Source organism: Leucoraja erinacea, unplaced genomic scaffold (assembly GCF_028641065.1).
Source record: "Leucoraja erinacea ecotype New England unplaced genomic scaffold, Leri_hhj_1 Leri_273S, whole genome shotgun sequence".
Taxonomy (NCBI): domain Eukaryota; kingdom Metazoa; phylum Chordata; class Chondrichthyes; order Rajiformes; family Rajidae; genus Leucoraja; species Leucoraja erinaceus.
Window position 1 is genome coordinate 127,034 of NW_026576174.1, and position 16,340 is coordinate 143,373.

A 16,340-nucleotide genomic window follows, 5' to 3' on the forward strand; every position below is an offset into this window, starting at 1 on the left:
CTTTAAGTTTGTATACTAATCTCTTTTGTGGGACCTTGTCGAAAACCTTCTGGAAGTCCAGATACACCACATCCACTGGTTCTCCCCTATCCACGCTACTAGTTACATCCTCGAAAAATTCTATAAGATTCATCAGACATGATTTACCTTTCGTAAATCCATGCTGACTTTGTCCAATAATTTCACCACTTTCCAAATGTGCTGCTATCCCATCTTTAATAACTGACTCTAGCAGTTTCCCCACTACCGATGTTAGACTAACTGGTCTGTAATTCCCCATTTTCTCTCTCCCTCCCTTCCTAAAAAGTGGGGTTACGTTTGCTACCCGCCAATCTTCAGGAACTACTCCAGAATCTAAAGAGTTTTGAAAGATTATTACTAATGCATCCACTATTTCTGGAGCTACTTCCTTAAGTACTCTGGGATGCAGCCTATCTGGCCCTGGGGATTTATCGGCCTTTAATCCATTCAATTTACCCAACACCACTTCCCGGCTAACCTGGATTTCACTCAATTCCTCCAACTCCTTTGACCCGCGGTCCCCTGCTATTTCCGGCAAATTATTTATGTCTTCCTTAGTGAAGACGGAACCAAAGTAGTTATTCAATTGGTCCGCCATATCCTTGTTCCCCATGATCAACTCGCCTGTTTCTGACTGCAAGGGACCTACATTTGTTTTAACTAATCTCTTTCTTTTCACATATCTATAAAAACTTTTGCAGTCAGTTTTTATGTTCCCTGCCAGTTTTCTTTCATAATCTATTTTTCCTTTCTTAATTAAGCCCTTTGTCCTCCTCTGCTGGTCTTTGAATTTCTCCCAGTTCTCCGGTATGCTGCTTTTTCTGGCTAATTTGTACGCATCATCCTTCGCTTTGATACTATCCCTGATTTCCCTTGTTATCCACGGATGTACTACCTTCCCTGATTTATTCTTTTGCCAAACTGGGATGAACAATTTTTGTAGTTCATCCATGCAGTCTTTAAATGTCTTCCATTGCATATCCACCGTCAACCCTTTTAGAATTAATTGCCAGCCAATCTTGGCCAATTCATGTCTCACGTCTAATTGCGGACGTTGGACGTTTTCTCTGAAACTGTATCGCTACATGCTGAGAAAACTATATTCAGCACTCTCTTCGCTCTGCCTGCTGTACTTGCACTTGGCTTGGTTGTATTTATGTATAGTATTTCCTGATTAGATTGGATAGCATGCAAACAAAATATTTTCACTATTTCTCAGTACATGTTACAATAATATGTGTCAGCACAGTAGTGCAGCTGGTAGATCCGCTGGCTCACGGCTCCGGAGACTCAGGTTCGATTCTAACCACAGCCACTGTTTGTGTGGAGTTTGCATGTTTTTCCTATGACGGCGTGTGTTTCCTCCCATATCCCTATGGCATGCTGGCATGAACATCAATTGCCCTCTGTAAATTTGCCTCTAAATCGCAGAACCCAAGATAACATAAAACTAGTGTGAGCGGGTGATGGATTGATGATTGGCATGGACTCGCTGGGCCGAAGGGCCTGTTTGTATACTGTGCCTCTGAACTCTGAATGCTAAAGCTAAAGTGTGAGAATAAGTCGCGTTTAATGTCGCAACGGTGTATTTTATCAAAAGGTGTTGACATTGTGTCCATCCAGAATCAAGAAGAGAATGCACCCGTGGGATTGAACAGTGGGAGAGGGACAATTGTTGTGTTAGCGCATTGTTTAGATGCCGCAGGGAATAACTTACAGCAACAGCCTGGGGACCATTATCAGGGAAGCCGAGGATCGCAGCCGGGTCTCCCTCCCTCCGTGCAGGGTGCGGGTAGATCCGGCACGTGGCCTGACAGCAACCCGCTGATCAGAGCGCCTCATCTCCGTCATGTGATCTGCCTTTTAGCAGAGTGGAGTAGAGACACTCCAAGTGCAGCTATCAGTGGAGGAAAAGGGACAACCCTTGATAATTTCATTATTTTTATTCATCACAGCTCCTCCAATGTCTTCGATGACGGAGCTCCTGGAAAGGTGGGATGATTCGCAGCTGCTGGAATTGACAAATCATTACCGCCAGAGGCTGGAAGAGGCGATTCAAGAGGCGTTGGAGAATGTCGTCTTCGTTCTAGCATACGAGAGATATTTCAGTGAGCAAGAGTACAAGGTAGGGAGAGGAATGGACGAGTGGGTAACTTCAGCCGATGCTCAAATGTTTTCTTGCACACATATTGTGGGCCGAAGGGTCCATTCTTGTGCAGTACTGCTCTCTATAATTACAGCTCAGTACGGCGCAGTCACAAAGAATATCCCATACAGTTCTGGTGAGTTTCTCAAACACGTCATTATATTCAGGATGTGGTGTAATACACCGACACAACCCAAATTGTTTCAATGATTCACATCGAGTAAGTTTGTAGCATGTTAAACCCAAGAGTTTACATACTAAGGAAGCATGTTGGGAAAAAAGGTCAACATGTAGAAGGTAAATTACACTGGGTCATACTGGGAAAGGCAATTATAGATTCAGAAAGTGTTTACAATTGCACTCGAACTGGTGAGAGGATGGTACAGTTGTCTGATAATAGCTTGAAACTGAAATGGCAATGGAAATGAAATGAAAATGAGATGAGTTGTTTGGCCTGCCCTGTGCTTGAAACTGAAATGGCAATGGAATTAAAATGAAATGCAAATGAGATGAGTTGTTTGGCCTGCCCTGTGCTTGAAACTGAAATGGCAATGGAAATAAAATGAAATGCAAATGAGAAAACTGAAATGGCAATGGAAATTAAATTAAATGAGTTGTTTGGCTGCCTGAAACCGCTAACTTCGGCCCACAAGGCCCCTATTAGTTGAGAAACCTGTCCCTTTTGCCCCAAATGCCAGTAGTAGCCCAGGTAGAGCATTTTGGCCCAAAAGGCCCGTGCCAGGCCAGGAAAAGTCCAGAAAAAGCGCCTTTCACTGAGATTTCACTCAGATTGTTTTTATTAAACGGTCCCTTCAGCCCACCAGGCCTGTACTAGCCAAGGAGGAGTCCCTTCGACCCATCAGTAAGTATTCCCCCTGCAAGTATTAACTCTCATCCCAGTATTTTTCTCCTTCCCTTCATTGGCTCCCTGTGAGATCCAGGCCAGGATAGACTTTCCTCCGTCATTGCTGTGATCTGCAGAAAAAGATGAAAAATGTCTAAAATTGATTCTCCACCCTCTCCCCCATCTCTCACAGAGTCTCTCCCCTGTTTTGGGCAAATGGTCTGGCAGTTTCTGAGCTACCAGGCCTGAATGACAGAGCTGCCAGCCCAAGAATCCATTCGGCCCATAATGTCCATACTAGCCCTCTGGAAACCAGTCCCTTCGGACCACAACACACATCCTAGCGCTCCAGAAAGCCCCTCTCCTACTGGCCACCAATATTGGAATTGGTGGAGAGGTGGAATATTGCGTTGAGGGACCAGCCCTCCCGTGTGAACATGGGACCCAACGGATCCCACTTAGTCTAGTATACAAATATAATTGACTAACGCAAGTGCAATACATAGAGCAAAGGGGGAGGGGGGGGGACATACCAGGTTCATACACAAAATGTTTCAGTCTCAAGAAGGCACTGACATACAACACCACAGGTCAAAACCTTAAGGGTTCCGCACCAAAATGCCATCTACCCGAGCCAAAGTGTTTGAATTTAGTTTTGAGATACAGCGTGGAAACAGGCCCTTCAACCCACTGGGTCCAAGTCGACCCGCAATTCCTGCACATTCTACACTCGCTGGGGACAACTTTTACATTTACGAAACCAATTAACCTACAAGACCTAATTATCCTACAAACCTGTACATCTTTGGAGTGTGGGAGGAAACCGAAGATTTCAGAGTAGACACACGCAGGACACAGGGAGAACGTACAAACTCCGTACAGCCAGAACCCATAATGTGATTGGACCTGGGTCTCCGGCGCTGCATTCACTGTAAGGCAGCAACTACCGCTGTGCCATCGTGACCACCTTCCAGCGCTTTGATTAAAGAGAATGCATTTTCTCTTACATTACATTGCGGCAGTGAGGTATGCGCATGTGTTAATCGATGAAAGATGCAAAATGCTGGAGCAATTTAACGGGTCAGGCAGGATATCTCTGGAGGAATGAACTAGGTGAAGTTTTGGGTTGAGATCCTTCTTCAGATTGAAAGTCAGGGGAGAGGAAAACATCTGTTCATGTGCCTTTTCTCCAGAGATGCTGCCTGACTCGCTGAGATGCTCCAGCATGTTGTGTCTACCTTTGGCATGAACCAGCATCTGCAGTTCCTTCCCCCACTTTTAATTGATGAAGTCGGATGGTGCAGAACGTCCTGCTCTCCATTCATCACGCCTGCATTGTGCTTCAGGGTGGCTTGAGAGGTCATTTTGAATAATGAAAGGCAGACAAATTTAATCCCATTGATACTCCAGGAGTTTGTTGACAATCCCTAATTCCCAACTCCGGCATGGGACTGTAATGCTCTCAGTTACAAAGACCCAGCCGGCCACTGCAAACTGGAGGGTGCATGCTTCAGGGGAGATGGGAGAAATTTAGGTGGGATCTGGGGACAGCAGGTTTACTTGGAGAGCAGTCCTTATCTGGAACACAATGCTAGAGGAAGCTGGAAAAGCGGATAACATTAGGGATTTCAAAGTACATTCAGACAGATGATTGGATAGGAGGGGCTTATGGAGCTGTAGGCCAAATGCAGGCAAATGGTCCTAGCTTACAATTGTAACTTGGTTGGCATGGACAATGTGGGCTGAATGGCCTGTCTCCGTGTGGTCTCTTCTATCACTCTACCACTTGAGGCACTGTGACTCCAGTAAATCCATTGCCAAGGTTAGCCAAGGGTTCCGTTTCCGTGCAGTACAGCTATATGTCTCTGCGCTCTTCACAGCGAGTCATCAAACGCACAAAGAGAGGAAGCTGTGCGGCCGGTTCCACACTTCTCCTCAACCTGGTGACTGAGAAAGAGCCGCAGGTCCGAAAACTGATATGGAAATGCTTCGTGAAAATGCACCACCTGCTCCCCAAACTGGAGGAGTTGCTGAAAGCAATGGGGGAAGAAGGTACAGGACATTCATTTTTCTACACGGAATTTGTCCTTTTTGTCAAAATGCAACTCAGACTCATTCCATGAAATTATTCCAACAGGTTCTGATCGGATCGAATCGTTCAAAGCCATTAAGGCTTCCTTGGAAATATCTGCTCATCTGAAAGGTATTCAATTGCATGTTTTGGCCAACTGCGTATACGCCGTCCATCAATCAGCCCTTCCTATTTATCCCATCTTTATATCGACTCCTTGCAGACTAGGGACAATTTACAGAGGTCCAATTAATCAACGTCTTTGCGATGTGGGAGGAATGTAAAGGACTCGGAAATAACCCTTGCGGTTACAGGAAGAATTCCATTTCAAGCAGAGGGCAGGCCAGCAAATTCAATTTAATCGCATTTCAAGCCGAATGCAGACCAGCAAATCCATTTTCATAGCATTTCAAGCAGAGTGCAGGCCAGCAAATCCAATTTCATAGCATTTCAGCAGAGTGCAGGCCAGCAAATACATTTCATAGCATTTCAAGCAGAGTGCAGGCCAGCAAATTCAATTTCATAGCGTTTCAACCTCCTGACAAATCATTTATTCCAAGTACATTACAGACTCACAGTTCAGTTGATTCACAACTTAGAGTCACTGTCGTGGACTCTCCCTCGCGATCTTCCAGAGTGACTGACTTGCGTCCAGGCGTCATGGGTTTTATAGTCCTGCCCCCATGTATGTGGCGTTACCTTCATCTTGTTGATAGACAGGCGAGAGGACCAATCAGCTGATCTCAAGATTTTTTAATCACTCATAACTTATATATTTTTCATCGATCGGAAAAATTCTCGGGGCTGCCTCAGCGGAGGAGGACTGTGAGTAAGATGGCCCAACATCATAGCGATATTGGGCCTTGTTTTTCTAAAATCAATATGCAGTGCAGACATGAAGTGGTCAAGATGAGACTTTTAGTTCAGTAGATACAGCGCGGTAACGGGATGTGAGGTCTAATTTGTCCATAGCGACTAAAATGCCCCATTTAAGCTCTTCTGACCAGCCGTCACTGCCCAATTTCCCTCTAACCCGTTACAATCCATGTACCTGTCCAAATATTATTTTACCAATTTATTTCTGCTTAGTCGACCAATAAACAGCTATAACAATCAGATAATATGTAATCAATAACACAGTCAACTAATGAGCGTAACATTAATCATAATCATCAAGCATAATATGGGCCAGTCAATAGTCAGAGATGCAGACAGGCAGCAGGCGAGACTCCAGGATGGTTTGTTGCCTCCCTCCCTTGTGCCAGGGTCCAGGACGTCTCGAAGCGGCTGCACAACATGCTCAAGAGTGAAGTGGAACAGGCGGAGTTTGTTGCGCATGTTGGCACAAACGACATGGGTAGGAAGCAGAAGGAGGTTCTTCAAAACCAGTTTACAGAATTGGGTAGAAGACTAAAAAGCAGGACCTGCGGGGTAGTGGATTAGTCTCAGGATTACGTCCAATACCTCGTGCTAGTGAAGGTATGAACGGGAAGAGAGGGGAAATTAATGTATGGTTGAGGAGTGGGTGCAGGGGGCGGGGAGTTAGATTTCTGGGTCATTGGGATCTCTTCTGGGGCAGGGGTGACCTGTACAAAAGGGGCGAGTTGCACCGTAACTGTAGGGGGACCAACATCCTAGTGGGAAGATTTGCTAATGCTACTCGAGAGGGTTTAAACTAGATAGGCAGGGGGTGGGATCTCGAACGGGACAGAGGCGCGTGAGAGGCTAGAATTTGGTATGGAGGGTGGTGTGGGAGAGGTTACTGGACAGAATCGGCCGGTGAAAGGCAGAGGGCGAGGAAGGAGGGTTGGTTTTAACTGCACCTATTTTAATGCAGGGGGCCTGATGGGTAAGGCGGATAAGCTTGGGGCATGGATAGGTACGAGCCACTGGGATGTTGTAGCCATGACTGAAACCTGGTCAATGTTCCGTGGGGTACAGGAGCTTCAGGAGAGACAGGGGTGAGGGAAAAAGAGGAGGGGGGTTTCGTCCAGTGAAGCTATATGGGTAGAGCTGAGGAACAAGAAAAGGATGATCACCTTGTTGGGGGTGTACTACAGACCCCCGAATAGTCAACGGGAATTAGAAGAACAAATGTGTCAGGAGATTGCAGACAACTGCAGGTCAAATAAGGTCGTTGTATTAGGAGCTTTTATCTTTCCCAATATAGGCTGGGTAAATCATAGTGTGAAGGGTTTAATGGGAGGTAATTAAATGGGGTGACAAATTGTGAGTATAACGATGGAGTTAAAGGGGAAGTGAGTAGGAATAAGAGGAATAGATCGGTTAGATGCGCAGAGTCTCTTGCCCAGAGTAGTGGAATCGAGGACCAGAGCACATAGGTTCAATGTGAAGAGGAAAAGATTTAATAGGAATCTGAGGGGTAAGTTTTTCACACAAAGGGTGGTGGGTGTATGAAGTAGGCTGCGAGAGGAGGTGCTTGAGGCTGGGACTAACCCATCGTTTAAGAAACAGTTAAGGTAGGTGCATGGATAGGACAGGTTTGAAGGGATATAAACCAAGCGCAGACAAGTGGGACTAGGGTAGCTGGGACATTACTGGCCGGTGTGGGCAAGTTGGGCCGAAGGTCCTGTTCCCGCACTATATCATACTATGACTATTAGGATACTGTGAATGTGTTTTTCTTTGCACGATGAATCTAATTTCGGGACCTCTTGTTTATCCCACTTGATAAAAGATGTTCAGCAGAAGCACAAGGAGACTCTGAAGGCACTGACTGAAACACTAAGCGTGAACACCATCTTGATGAAGGAGAAGGTTAAGGTTTACCAGCTGCTTGATCGATACGCTGAGCTCACAATCATCTCCACTCTTCGAGATCGGACATTGGTGGAACATGAGCTGCTGGCAAGAGGCCGGGACCATGAAGAGTGGAGAGAGGAACATCTCGGGGGAGAGTTTGAAAAATTCAGAACTGATCAGTTATTCCCGGACATTTTGACGAGCAAATCCAAATCTGGGAGTTCGTCTGCCGTGGCCGGAGTCCCGGGGATCGGAAAAACAACAATGGTGCAAAAAATTGTTCATGACTGGGCTACGGGGAAAATATTCCAACAATTCCAGTTTGTCTTCCGTTTCAAATTCCGGGATTTGAACACGATTAACTGCAGAGTAACCCTGAGGGAACTGATTCTGGATCAGTATCCTTACTTTGGGAATATGCTAGGAGAGGTCTGGAAGAAGCCAAAGGGATTGCTGTTTATATTCGACGGCCTGGATGAATTCAAGGGCAGAATCGATTTTGCTGACAGTCGGAGAGACACAGAACCTCAGCACCAGTGCCCAGATCCTGAATTCCGGTGTAAAGTGTCTGACATTGTGTACAGTTTAATCCAGCACAAGCTGCTCCCAGGGTGCTCAGTGCTAGTGACCACCCGCCCCACTGCGTTACATTTACTGGAAAAGGCAGAGATCAGTGTCTGGGCTGAAATCCTGGGATTTGTTGGTGAGGAACGAAAGGAATATTTCACCAGGTATTTTGAAGATCAGACGGTGGCAGCAGCTGTTTTCAAACATGTGAAGGAGAACGAGATCCTGTACACCATGAGTTACAACCCCTCCTACTGCTGGATCCTCGGCCTGACACTGGGCCCCTTCTTCACACAAACACACCGGCGGGGCCCACAGCAAGTTCCCAAGACCATCACACAACTATATTGCTACTTTATTTACAACATCCTGAAAAACCACGGCCGTGAGATTGAGAACCTCCGTGAGGTGTTACTGAGGGTTGGTCAGATGGCCTTCACTGGAGTGGCTGAGAAGAACATTTTGTTCACAGATGAAGATTTGATCAAATACAATCTGCAGCCTTCCCAGTTCCTGTCCGGGTTCCTGATGGAACTTTTGGAGAGAGAGGATTCAGCCCGGAGCGTGGTGTACACCTTCCCGCACCTCACCATCCAAGAGTTTGTAGCTGCACTCGCACAATTCATGTCTCCAAATCGCGGGGATATCACGACACTCCTCATTGAAGCCCATGGCATGACAGACGGGCGATTTGAAGTATTTCTCCGTTTTGTCGCTGGTCTCTCCTCCCCACGGTCAGTTTGGATCCTGGAGGAGTTTCTGGGTAAATACCCTCATCAAACAATCTGCCGAGTGATTGACTGGGTGAAGGAGGAGGTTAAACGCCGGACTGGAAACACAGGGAGTGAAGCTGGTAAACGGAGCCTCCTGAACGCCCTGCACTACCTGTTTGAGTCTCAGAATCCTCTACTGGCTCAGCAGACACTGGGATCTGTGGAAACACTTTCATTCAGTGGACTGGGACTGACTCCAATTGACTGTGCGGTCCTGTCTCATGCCATCGGGCTCTGTGATACAATCAAACACTTCAGCTTGGAGAGCTGCCGCATTCAGTGTGAAGGTCTCCAGCGGCTACGACCGGCTCTGCACAAGTGTCAGGAATTGAGGTAACTGTCCGTTTGACGCTAACACTGAACTGTAAAATTGTTCCACTATTTTGTTATTCCGTCCAGCACCCCTTCTATGGGGCTGATCGGCCGTCACTGTGCACGGGGTGGGCACCCCTCCTATTTTACCCCCCCTCCCCCGGGTCGCCCGTGTTGCCATCGTTCTCTGCACGGGGAACATTTCCCAGTCTTGTGGGAATGTGAATAAATGGTGAAAGTCACCAAACACCACAAGCACAGAGATTTATTCAATAATTTGCAGAGGTGTTTCCAGAAATATCCGTTTGGGAGAAGTTATCTATCTCAGCCTCACCGGCCAGGGTTTGTATCAGTTTGTTGTTACTCTGTCTGTTTGTGTTTAGACTGGGAGAAACAACGACCTGGGAGATTCCAGAGTGAAACTGGTGTCTGCGGCTCTGAGGAACCCGGACTGTAAAATACAGATACTGGGGTAAGTCCCAGACTGTGAGAGATTGTGTTCACACTCACTGGATGTCTGACACTGAACATTAGTATGATCAGTAATTGTGTCACTGATAAATACTGGGGATTTGCACCGTTTCCTGTCTCTCTGTGTCCCTCACCCTCACTTCTCTCATCTCCAGCCTGGAACGTGTCGGTCTCACAGATTCTGGAGCCAAGGATTTCGCCTCCGCTCTCAGTGCAAACCCCTCTGTGAAGGAGCTGTGGCTGGGTGATAATAAACTTGGAGATTCCGGAGTGGAACTGGTGTCTGTGGCTCTGAGGAACCCGGATTGTAAAATACAGAGACTGGGGTAAGTCCCAGACGGTGAGAGATTGTGTTCACAGTCACTGGGTGTCTGACACTGAACATTAATATGATCAGTAATTGTTTCACTGATAAACACTGGGGATTTGCACCGTCTCCTGTCTCTCTGTGTCCCTCACCCTCACTCTCTCTCATCTCCAGGCTGGACGGTGTCGGTCTCACAGATTCTGGAGCCGAGGATCTCGCCTCCGCTCTCAGTACAAACCCCTCACTGACGGAGCTGATCCTGGGGGACAACTCCCTCACAGACCGATGTGTCCCCGCTCTCCGCCACCTCATACTGAACCTCCCGAGACTGGAGCAGATCAGGTGAGTGTTTGTGTTAATGTTTAATGTGATAAAATATCAGCTTCACCTGTGATTTTGTTCTGTAAATGTTGTTGAAATATTAACCCCAGTCACTGTTATTGACACTGTTGTTTCATCTGTTTATTTCCTCTTTATTCCTCAACTGTTTCAGCCTGTGGGAGAATAAGTTCAGTCCGACCGGGAAGAAGGAACTGAGGTCGCTGCAAGAACCCAGACCCAGACTGAGAGTGACCGTGTGAACATCTTGGGGTGTAAACGTCACCGCCCTGGGGACCGAAACATTGTTGGCTGATTCCCCGTCCTCTCTTTAAACGGCCGCCCTCCCCTTTAAACCCCAACGCTTCCCGGGCCGGCCGGGCTGTGATGTCAGAGGCGGCCCTGCCTGATGTCACGTGACCCGGGTACGCGGCGCTGCTGCTGCTGATGCCGGATATCCGGTGCTGCCCCCCAGTGGGGGACGAGAGAATTACAGCGGGACCTGCAGGATCCCGGATGTGACTTTATCAGCTCCTGCTGTCGATTGATGGTGAAAACAGAAGCAGCAACAATGTTCAAACTGTTCATTCAAACAGCAATGTTCGTTACTGCTTCATCGTCTGTAAATCAAATGTAAATAGTTAATGACAGTAAAAAAATGAAAGTTAGTGGATGACAAGATGACTAATATTTGCAGAACTCAATAAACACTTGTCAATTCCAGACTCCCGCTCCAATCATTGCAAATTTGATTAGAAATATGTGACCGTCCCAAACTTCCCAATATTTACTTCACTCCTTTCTACTGCTCCCCTTCCAAACCTTTCTCCGCTGCTTTCTCTCTCGGTTTACACTCCTGTATTCTCCCCCCATCGTTACCACCCTCCTGATGAACCATCAGTCTCCTCCATCATCCAGCTCAACCCTCCTCCTGCTCCCCACTCTTCTTCACCTCCTACTCCGCCCCCACCCCCTCACGTCCTAGGTCTCATCCCCCTCCTACTCCGTATTCCTGCTACCCTCTCCTCCTCCCCCTTATTCCCTCTCCCCCCCCCTCCATCTCTCCCCCCCCCTCTCGTCTTGCCGCATTGGGCGCAGGTGTAGGGGCGCTCGCCGGTGTGGGTGCGCTGGTGCTCCAGCAGGCCGTTGGATTGGATGAAGCACTTGCCGCACTGGGCACAGGTGTAGGGGTGCTCACCGGTGTGGGTGCGCTGGTGCTCCAGCAGCTAGCCGTGTAGGGTGAAGTCCTTGCCGCACTGGGCACAGGTGTAGGGGTACTCCCCGGTGTGGGTGCGCTGGTGCGTCTGCAGGTTGCCGTATTGGGTGAAGCCCTTGCCGCACTGTGCACAGGTGAAGGGGCGCTCGCCGGTGTGGGTGCGCTGGTGCTTCAGCAGGTCGCTGGACTGGGTGAAGTCCATGCCTTAGTCGCTGCAGGTGTAGGGCCGCTCCCCAGTGTTCAGGCGACTGTGCACAAGAGAAGGAGAGGGTGGGGTGAAAGGTGCAGAGGAGGTGGGGAGGAAGGAAGGTCAGCGCTCCTCGGACAACATCGCCCCGCTGCCTTGGCCGTCCCTGTCCAACGCCAAAGTGCCGCCGCCTCCCCTCATCCGCCAGCCGATAGGAAGGTGCGGGGCCGAGCGGTGTAGTTCAAAGATCCTACAGCTATAGGATCTGTCGTGCAGCTGCTTCAGACGGCGGAAGGAGGCCTTCGCCACCACGCACCTAGTATCTTTGCCCCACAATTAAAGATACTAGAGGAATTCAGCCGCCGCCGCCGACACGAAACGTCACGTTCCTATTCTCCAGTAATGCTGCCTGACCCGCGGAGTTACTCCAGTTTTTTGTGTCTATCGGTATAAACCAGTATTTGTTTGCCAAGCCGGCTAAAATGAGTCGGCATTTATGTTGCCCGGCTGCACTTTGAGTGGTCAATGGCACTCGGGCAACCGCTAATTACGAGCTCTGTTCTCCTGTGTGCACCTGCTGGTGTATCTCCAGTTTCCTCGGGCACTGCCAGGCCTTGCCACACACGTCAAACTCATAACGCTACTCCTTGTGGTGCCCCGTCACGTGGTCCTCCATCGAAGATCAGTCCCTCGAAGCTCAGCCCACACACCGAGCAGATGGGGGCTCACAAGCACCTTGACCACCCTCAATGGCCGCTCTCATCCCCGTCTCTCCATCCACAGCAACGGATCCTAAACCCTGCAGGAGGGGAACACAGAGGGTCAACGAGCTGGCAAACAGGACATTACTAGCACATATTGAATCAGTTTCTGGCGGAGGAAACCGTTATAGAAACATAGAAATTAGGTGCAGGAGTAGGCCATTCGGCCCTTCAAGCCTGCACCGCCATTCAATATGATCATGGCTGATCATCCAACTCAGTATCCCGTTCTTGCCTTCTCTCCATACCCCCTGATCCCTTTAGCCACAATGGCCACATCTAACTCTTAAATATAGCCAATGAACTGGCCTCAACTACCCTCTGTGGCAGAGAGTTCCAGAGATTCACCACTCTCTGTGTGAAAAAAGCTTTTCTCATCTCGGTTTTAAAGGATTTTCCCCTCATCCTTAAGCCGTGACCCCTTGTCCTGGACTTCCCCAACATCGGGAACAATCTTCCTGCATCTAGCCTGGCCAACTGCTTAAGAATTTTGTAAGTTTCTATAAGATCCCCTCTCAATCTCCTAAATTCTAGAGAGTATAAACCAAGTCTGTAGACAATACTCCAGGTGTAGTCTCACCAAGACCCTGTACAACTGCAGTAGAACCTCCCTGCTCCTATACTCAAATCCTTTTGCTATGAAAGCTAACATACCATTCGCTTTCCTCACTGCCTGCTGCACCTGCATGCCTACTTTCAATGACTGGTGTACCATGACACCCAGGTCTCCCTGCATCTCCCCTTTTCCTAATCGGCCACCATTCAGATAATAGTCTGCTTTCCTGTTTTTGCGACCAAAATGGATAACCTCACATTTATCCACATTATACTGCATCTGCCAAACATTTGCCCACTCACCCAGCCTATCCAAGTCACCTTGCAGTCTCCTAGCATCCTCCTCACAGCTAACACTGCCCCCCCCAGCTTAGTGTCATCCGCAAACTTGGAGATATTGCCTTCAATTCCCTCATCCAGATCATTAATATATATTGTAAATAGCTGGGGTCCCAGCACTGAGCCTTGCGGTGCCCCACTAGTCACTGCCCGCCATTGTGAAAAGGCGCGGCACACTGGCGCAGCGGTACAGTAGCTGCCTCACCGCCAGAGACCCGGGTTGATCCTGACTACGGGTGCTGTCTGTGCGGAGATTGTACATTCTCCCCTTGCCCTGCGTGGATTTTTACTCCGGACGTTCCGGTTTCCTCCAACATATCGAAGACGTTCAGTGTTGTAGATTAATCGGCCTCCGCATAATTACCAAATTGTCCCTAATGTGTGTGGGATAGTGCTAGTGGACGGTGTGATCGCTGGTCGGCGCGGCCTCCGTGGGCCAAAAGACCTGTTGTTTCCACTCTGCATCTCTAAACTAAACCAAAGAAAGTTGTCGACCCAAAACACCAGCCATTCCTTCTCTCCACAGATGCTGCCTGACCCGCTGAGTTACTCCAGCACTTTGTCATAAAGTGATACAGCATTGGAAAGAGGCCCTTCGGCCCAACTCGTACCCGCACTCCTAGATCCCTCGGCTCCACACATTCCGCAAGGCTCAGAGTTGTACAGAGTCCTAGTGAGACCACACCTGGAGTACTGTGTGCTGTTTTGGTCCCCTAATTTGAGGAAAGGACATTCTTGCTATTGAGGGAGAGCAGCCTAGGTTTACAAGGTTAATTCACGGGATGGCGGGACTGTCATATGCTGAGAGAATGGAGTGGCTGGGCTTGTACATTCTGGAGTTCAGAAGGATGAGAGGGTATCTTATGGAAACACATAAGATTGTTAAAGGATTGGACGCGCTAGAGGTCAGAAACATGTTCCCGATGTTGGGGGAGTCCAGAACCAGGGGCCACAGTTTAAGAATTAGGAGTAAGCTATTTGGAACGAAGACGAGGAAACACTTTTTCTCACAGAGAGTCGTGAGTCTTTAGAATTCTCTACCTCAGAGGATGGTGAAGGCCGGTTCTCTGGATACTTTCAAGAGAGAGCTAGTTGGGGCTCTCAAAGATTGCGGAGTCAGGGGATATGGGGAGAAGGCAGGAACGGGGTACTGATTCGGGATGATCAGCCATGATCACATTGAATGGCGGTGCTGGCTCAAAGGGCCGAATGGCCTACTACTGCACCTATTGTCTATTGCCCCAGAGCCCCGCCGTTCACAGCGAAAGCTTTTACTTTCCTCCTTTATATTCTTGGCTAGCTTACCTTCGTACCTCATCTTTTCTTCCCGTATTGCCTTTTTAGTTATCTTCTTTTGCTCTTTAAAAGTTATCCAATCCTCTGGCTTCTCGCTCATGTTTGCAATGTTGTACTTCTCTTTTATTTTTATACTGCCCCTGGCTGCCCTTGTCGGCCACGGTCGCCCCTTACTCCCCTTGGAATCTTTCTTCCGCTTTGGAATGAACCAATCCTGCACCTTCTGTATTATTCCCAGAAATAGCTGCCATTGTTGTTCCCCTGCCTGTTAAGGTGCAACCCATCCTTTTTGTACAATTCACCCTTCCCCCAAAGCAGATCCCAGTGGTCTAAGAATCAAAATCCCTGCTCCCTGCACCAGCTCCTCAGCCACACATTGAGATCCTCTATCTCCCTGTTCCTTCCCTCACCAGCACGAGGAACTGGAAGCAAACCGGAGATAACCACCCTGGAGGTCCTGCTTTTCAGCCGCCTTCCGAGTTCTCTGACGTCACGCTGTAGAATGTCTTTCCTCTTCTTCCCGACGTCATTTGTGCCGACATGCACTACCACTTCCGGCTGCTCACCTTCACCCTTGAGGATGCTCTGCAATCGGTCCGTGACGTCCTGGATCCTGGCACCAGGGAGGCAACACACCAACCTTGACTCCCACCTGTTGCCGCAGAAACCCCTGTCTGTCCCCGACTACCACGGCTCTGCCTGACGTCTGTCTCTTCGGTTATGCCTCAGCGTCACCTTTTGACTCGCAGACCTGTCCCTTCTCTCTTCGGGTATCTTCAGTGTAACGATCTTACTGTAGGTCCTGTCCAGGATTTTCCCGGATGATCCTGAGGTCATCCAGCTGCTTCTCCAGTGCCCCAACACGGTCCTTCAGGAGTTGAACCTGGACACACTTTGCTAGAGGCAGGAAACATGTTCCCGATGTTGGGGGAGTTCAGAACCAGGGGCCATATTTTAAGAGGTTGTAAAACCTTTAAGAGGTCTGAAGAAGGGTTTTGGCCCAAAATGTTGCCTATTTCCTTCGCTCCATAGATGCTGCTGCGCCCGCTGAGTTTCTCCAGCACTTTTGTCTACCTGCCATATTTTAAGAATAAGGGGTAAGCCATTTAGAAGGGAAATGAGAAAACACTTTTTCACACTGAGAGTTGTTAGTCTGTGGAATTCTCTGCCTCAGGAAGACGGTTCTCTGGATACTTTCAAGAGAGAGCTAGATAGGGCTCTTAAAGATAGCGGAATCAGGGGATACGGGGAGAAGGCAGGAACGGGGTGCTGTTTGGGGATGATCAGCTGTGATCATATTGAATGGCGGTGCTGGATCGAAGGGCTGAATGGCCTCCTACGGCACCCATTGTCTATGCTGCTTTGTAAAGGCTTTTAACTCCACTTCACCACC

General features: G+C 48.5%; 1 protein-coding gene across 2 annotated transcripts in view; it reads left to right on the plus strand.

Moving 5' to 3' along the window:
- Positions 1-9,605, plus strand: part of LOC129693383 (NACHT, LRR and PYD domains-containing protein 3-like) — a 45,166-nt gene extending 35,561 nt beyond the window's left edge. For both annotated transcript variants that reach the window (XM_055630216.1, XM_055630215.1), the window contains exons 3-6: positions 1,977-2,146; positions 4,892-5,063; positions 5,149-5,214; positions 7,781-9,605. In XM_055630216.1, the coding sequence (XP_055486191.1) occupies positions 1,977-2,146; positions 4,892-5,063; positions 5,149-5,214; positions 7,781-9,522 (2,150 nt within the window). In that variant the 3' untranslated portion in view covers positions 9,523-9,605. The remainder of the gene's footprint in view (positions 1-1,976; positions 2,147-4,891; positions 5,064-5,148; positions 5,215-7,780) is intronic.
- The last annotated feature ends 6,735 nt before the right edge of the window (positions 9,606-16,340 follow it).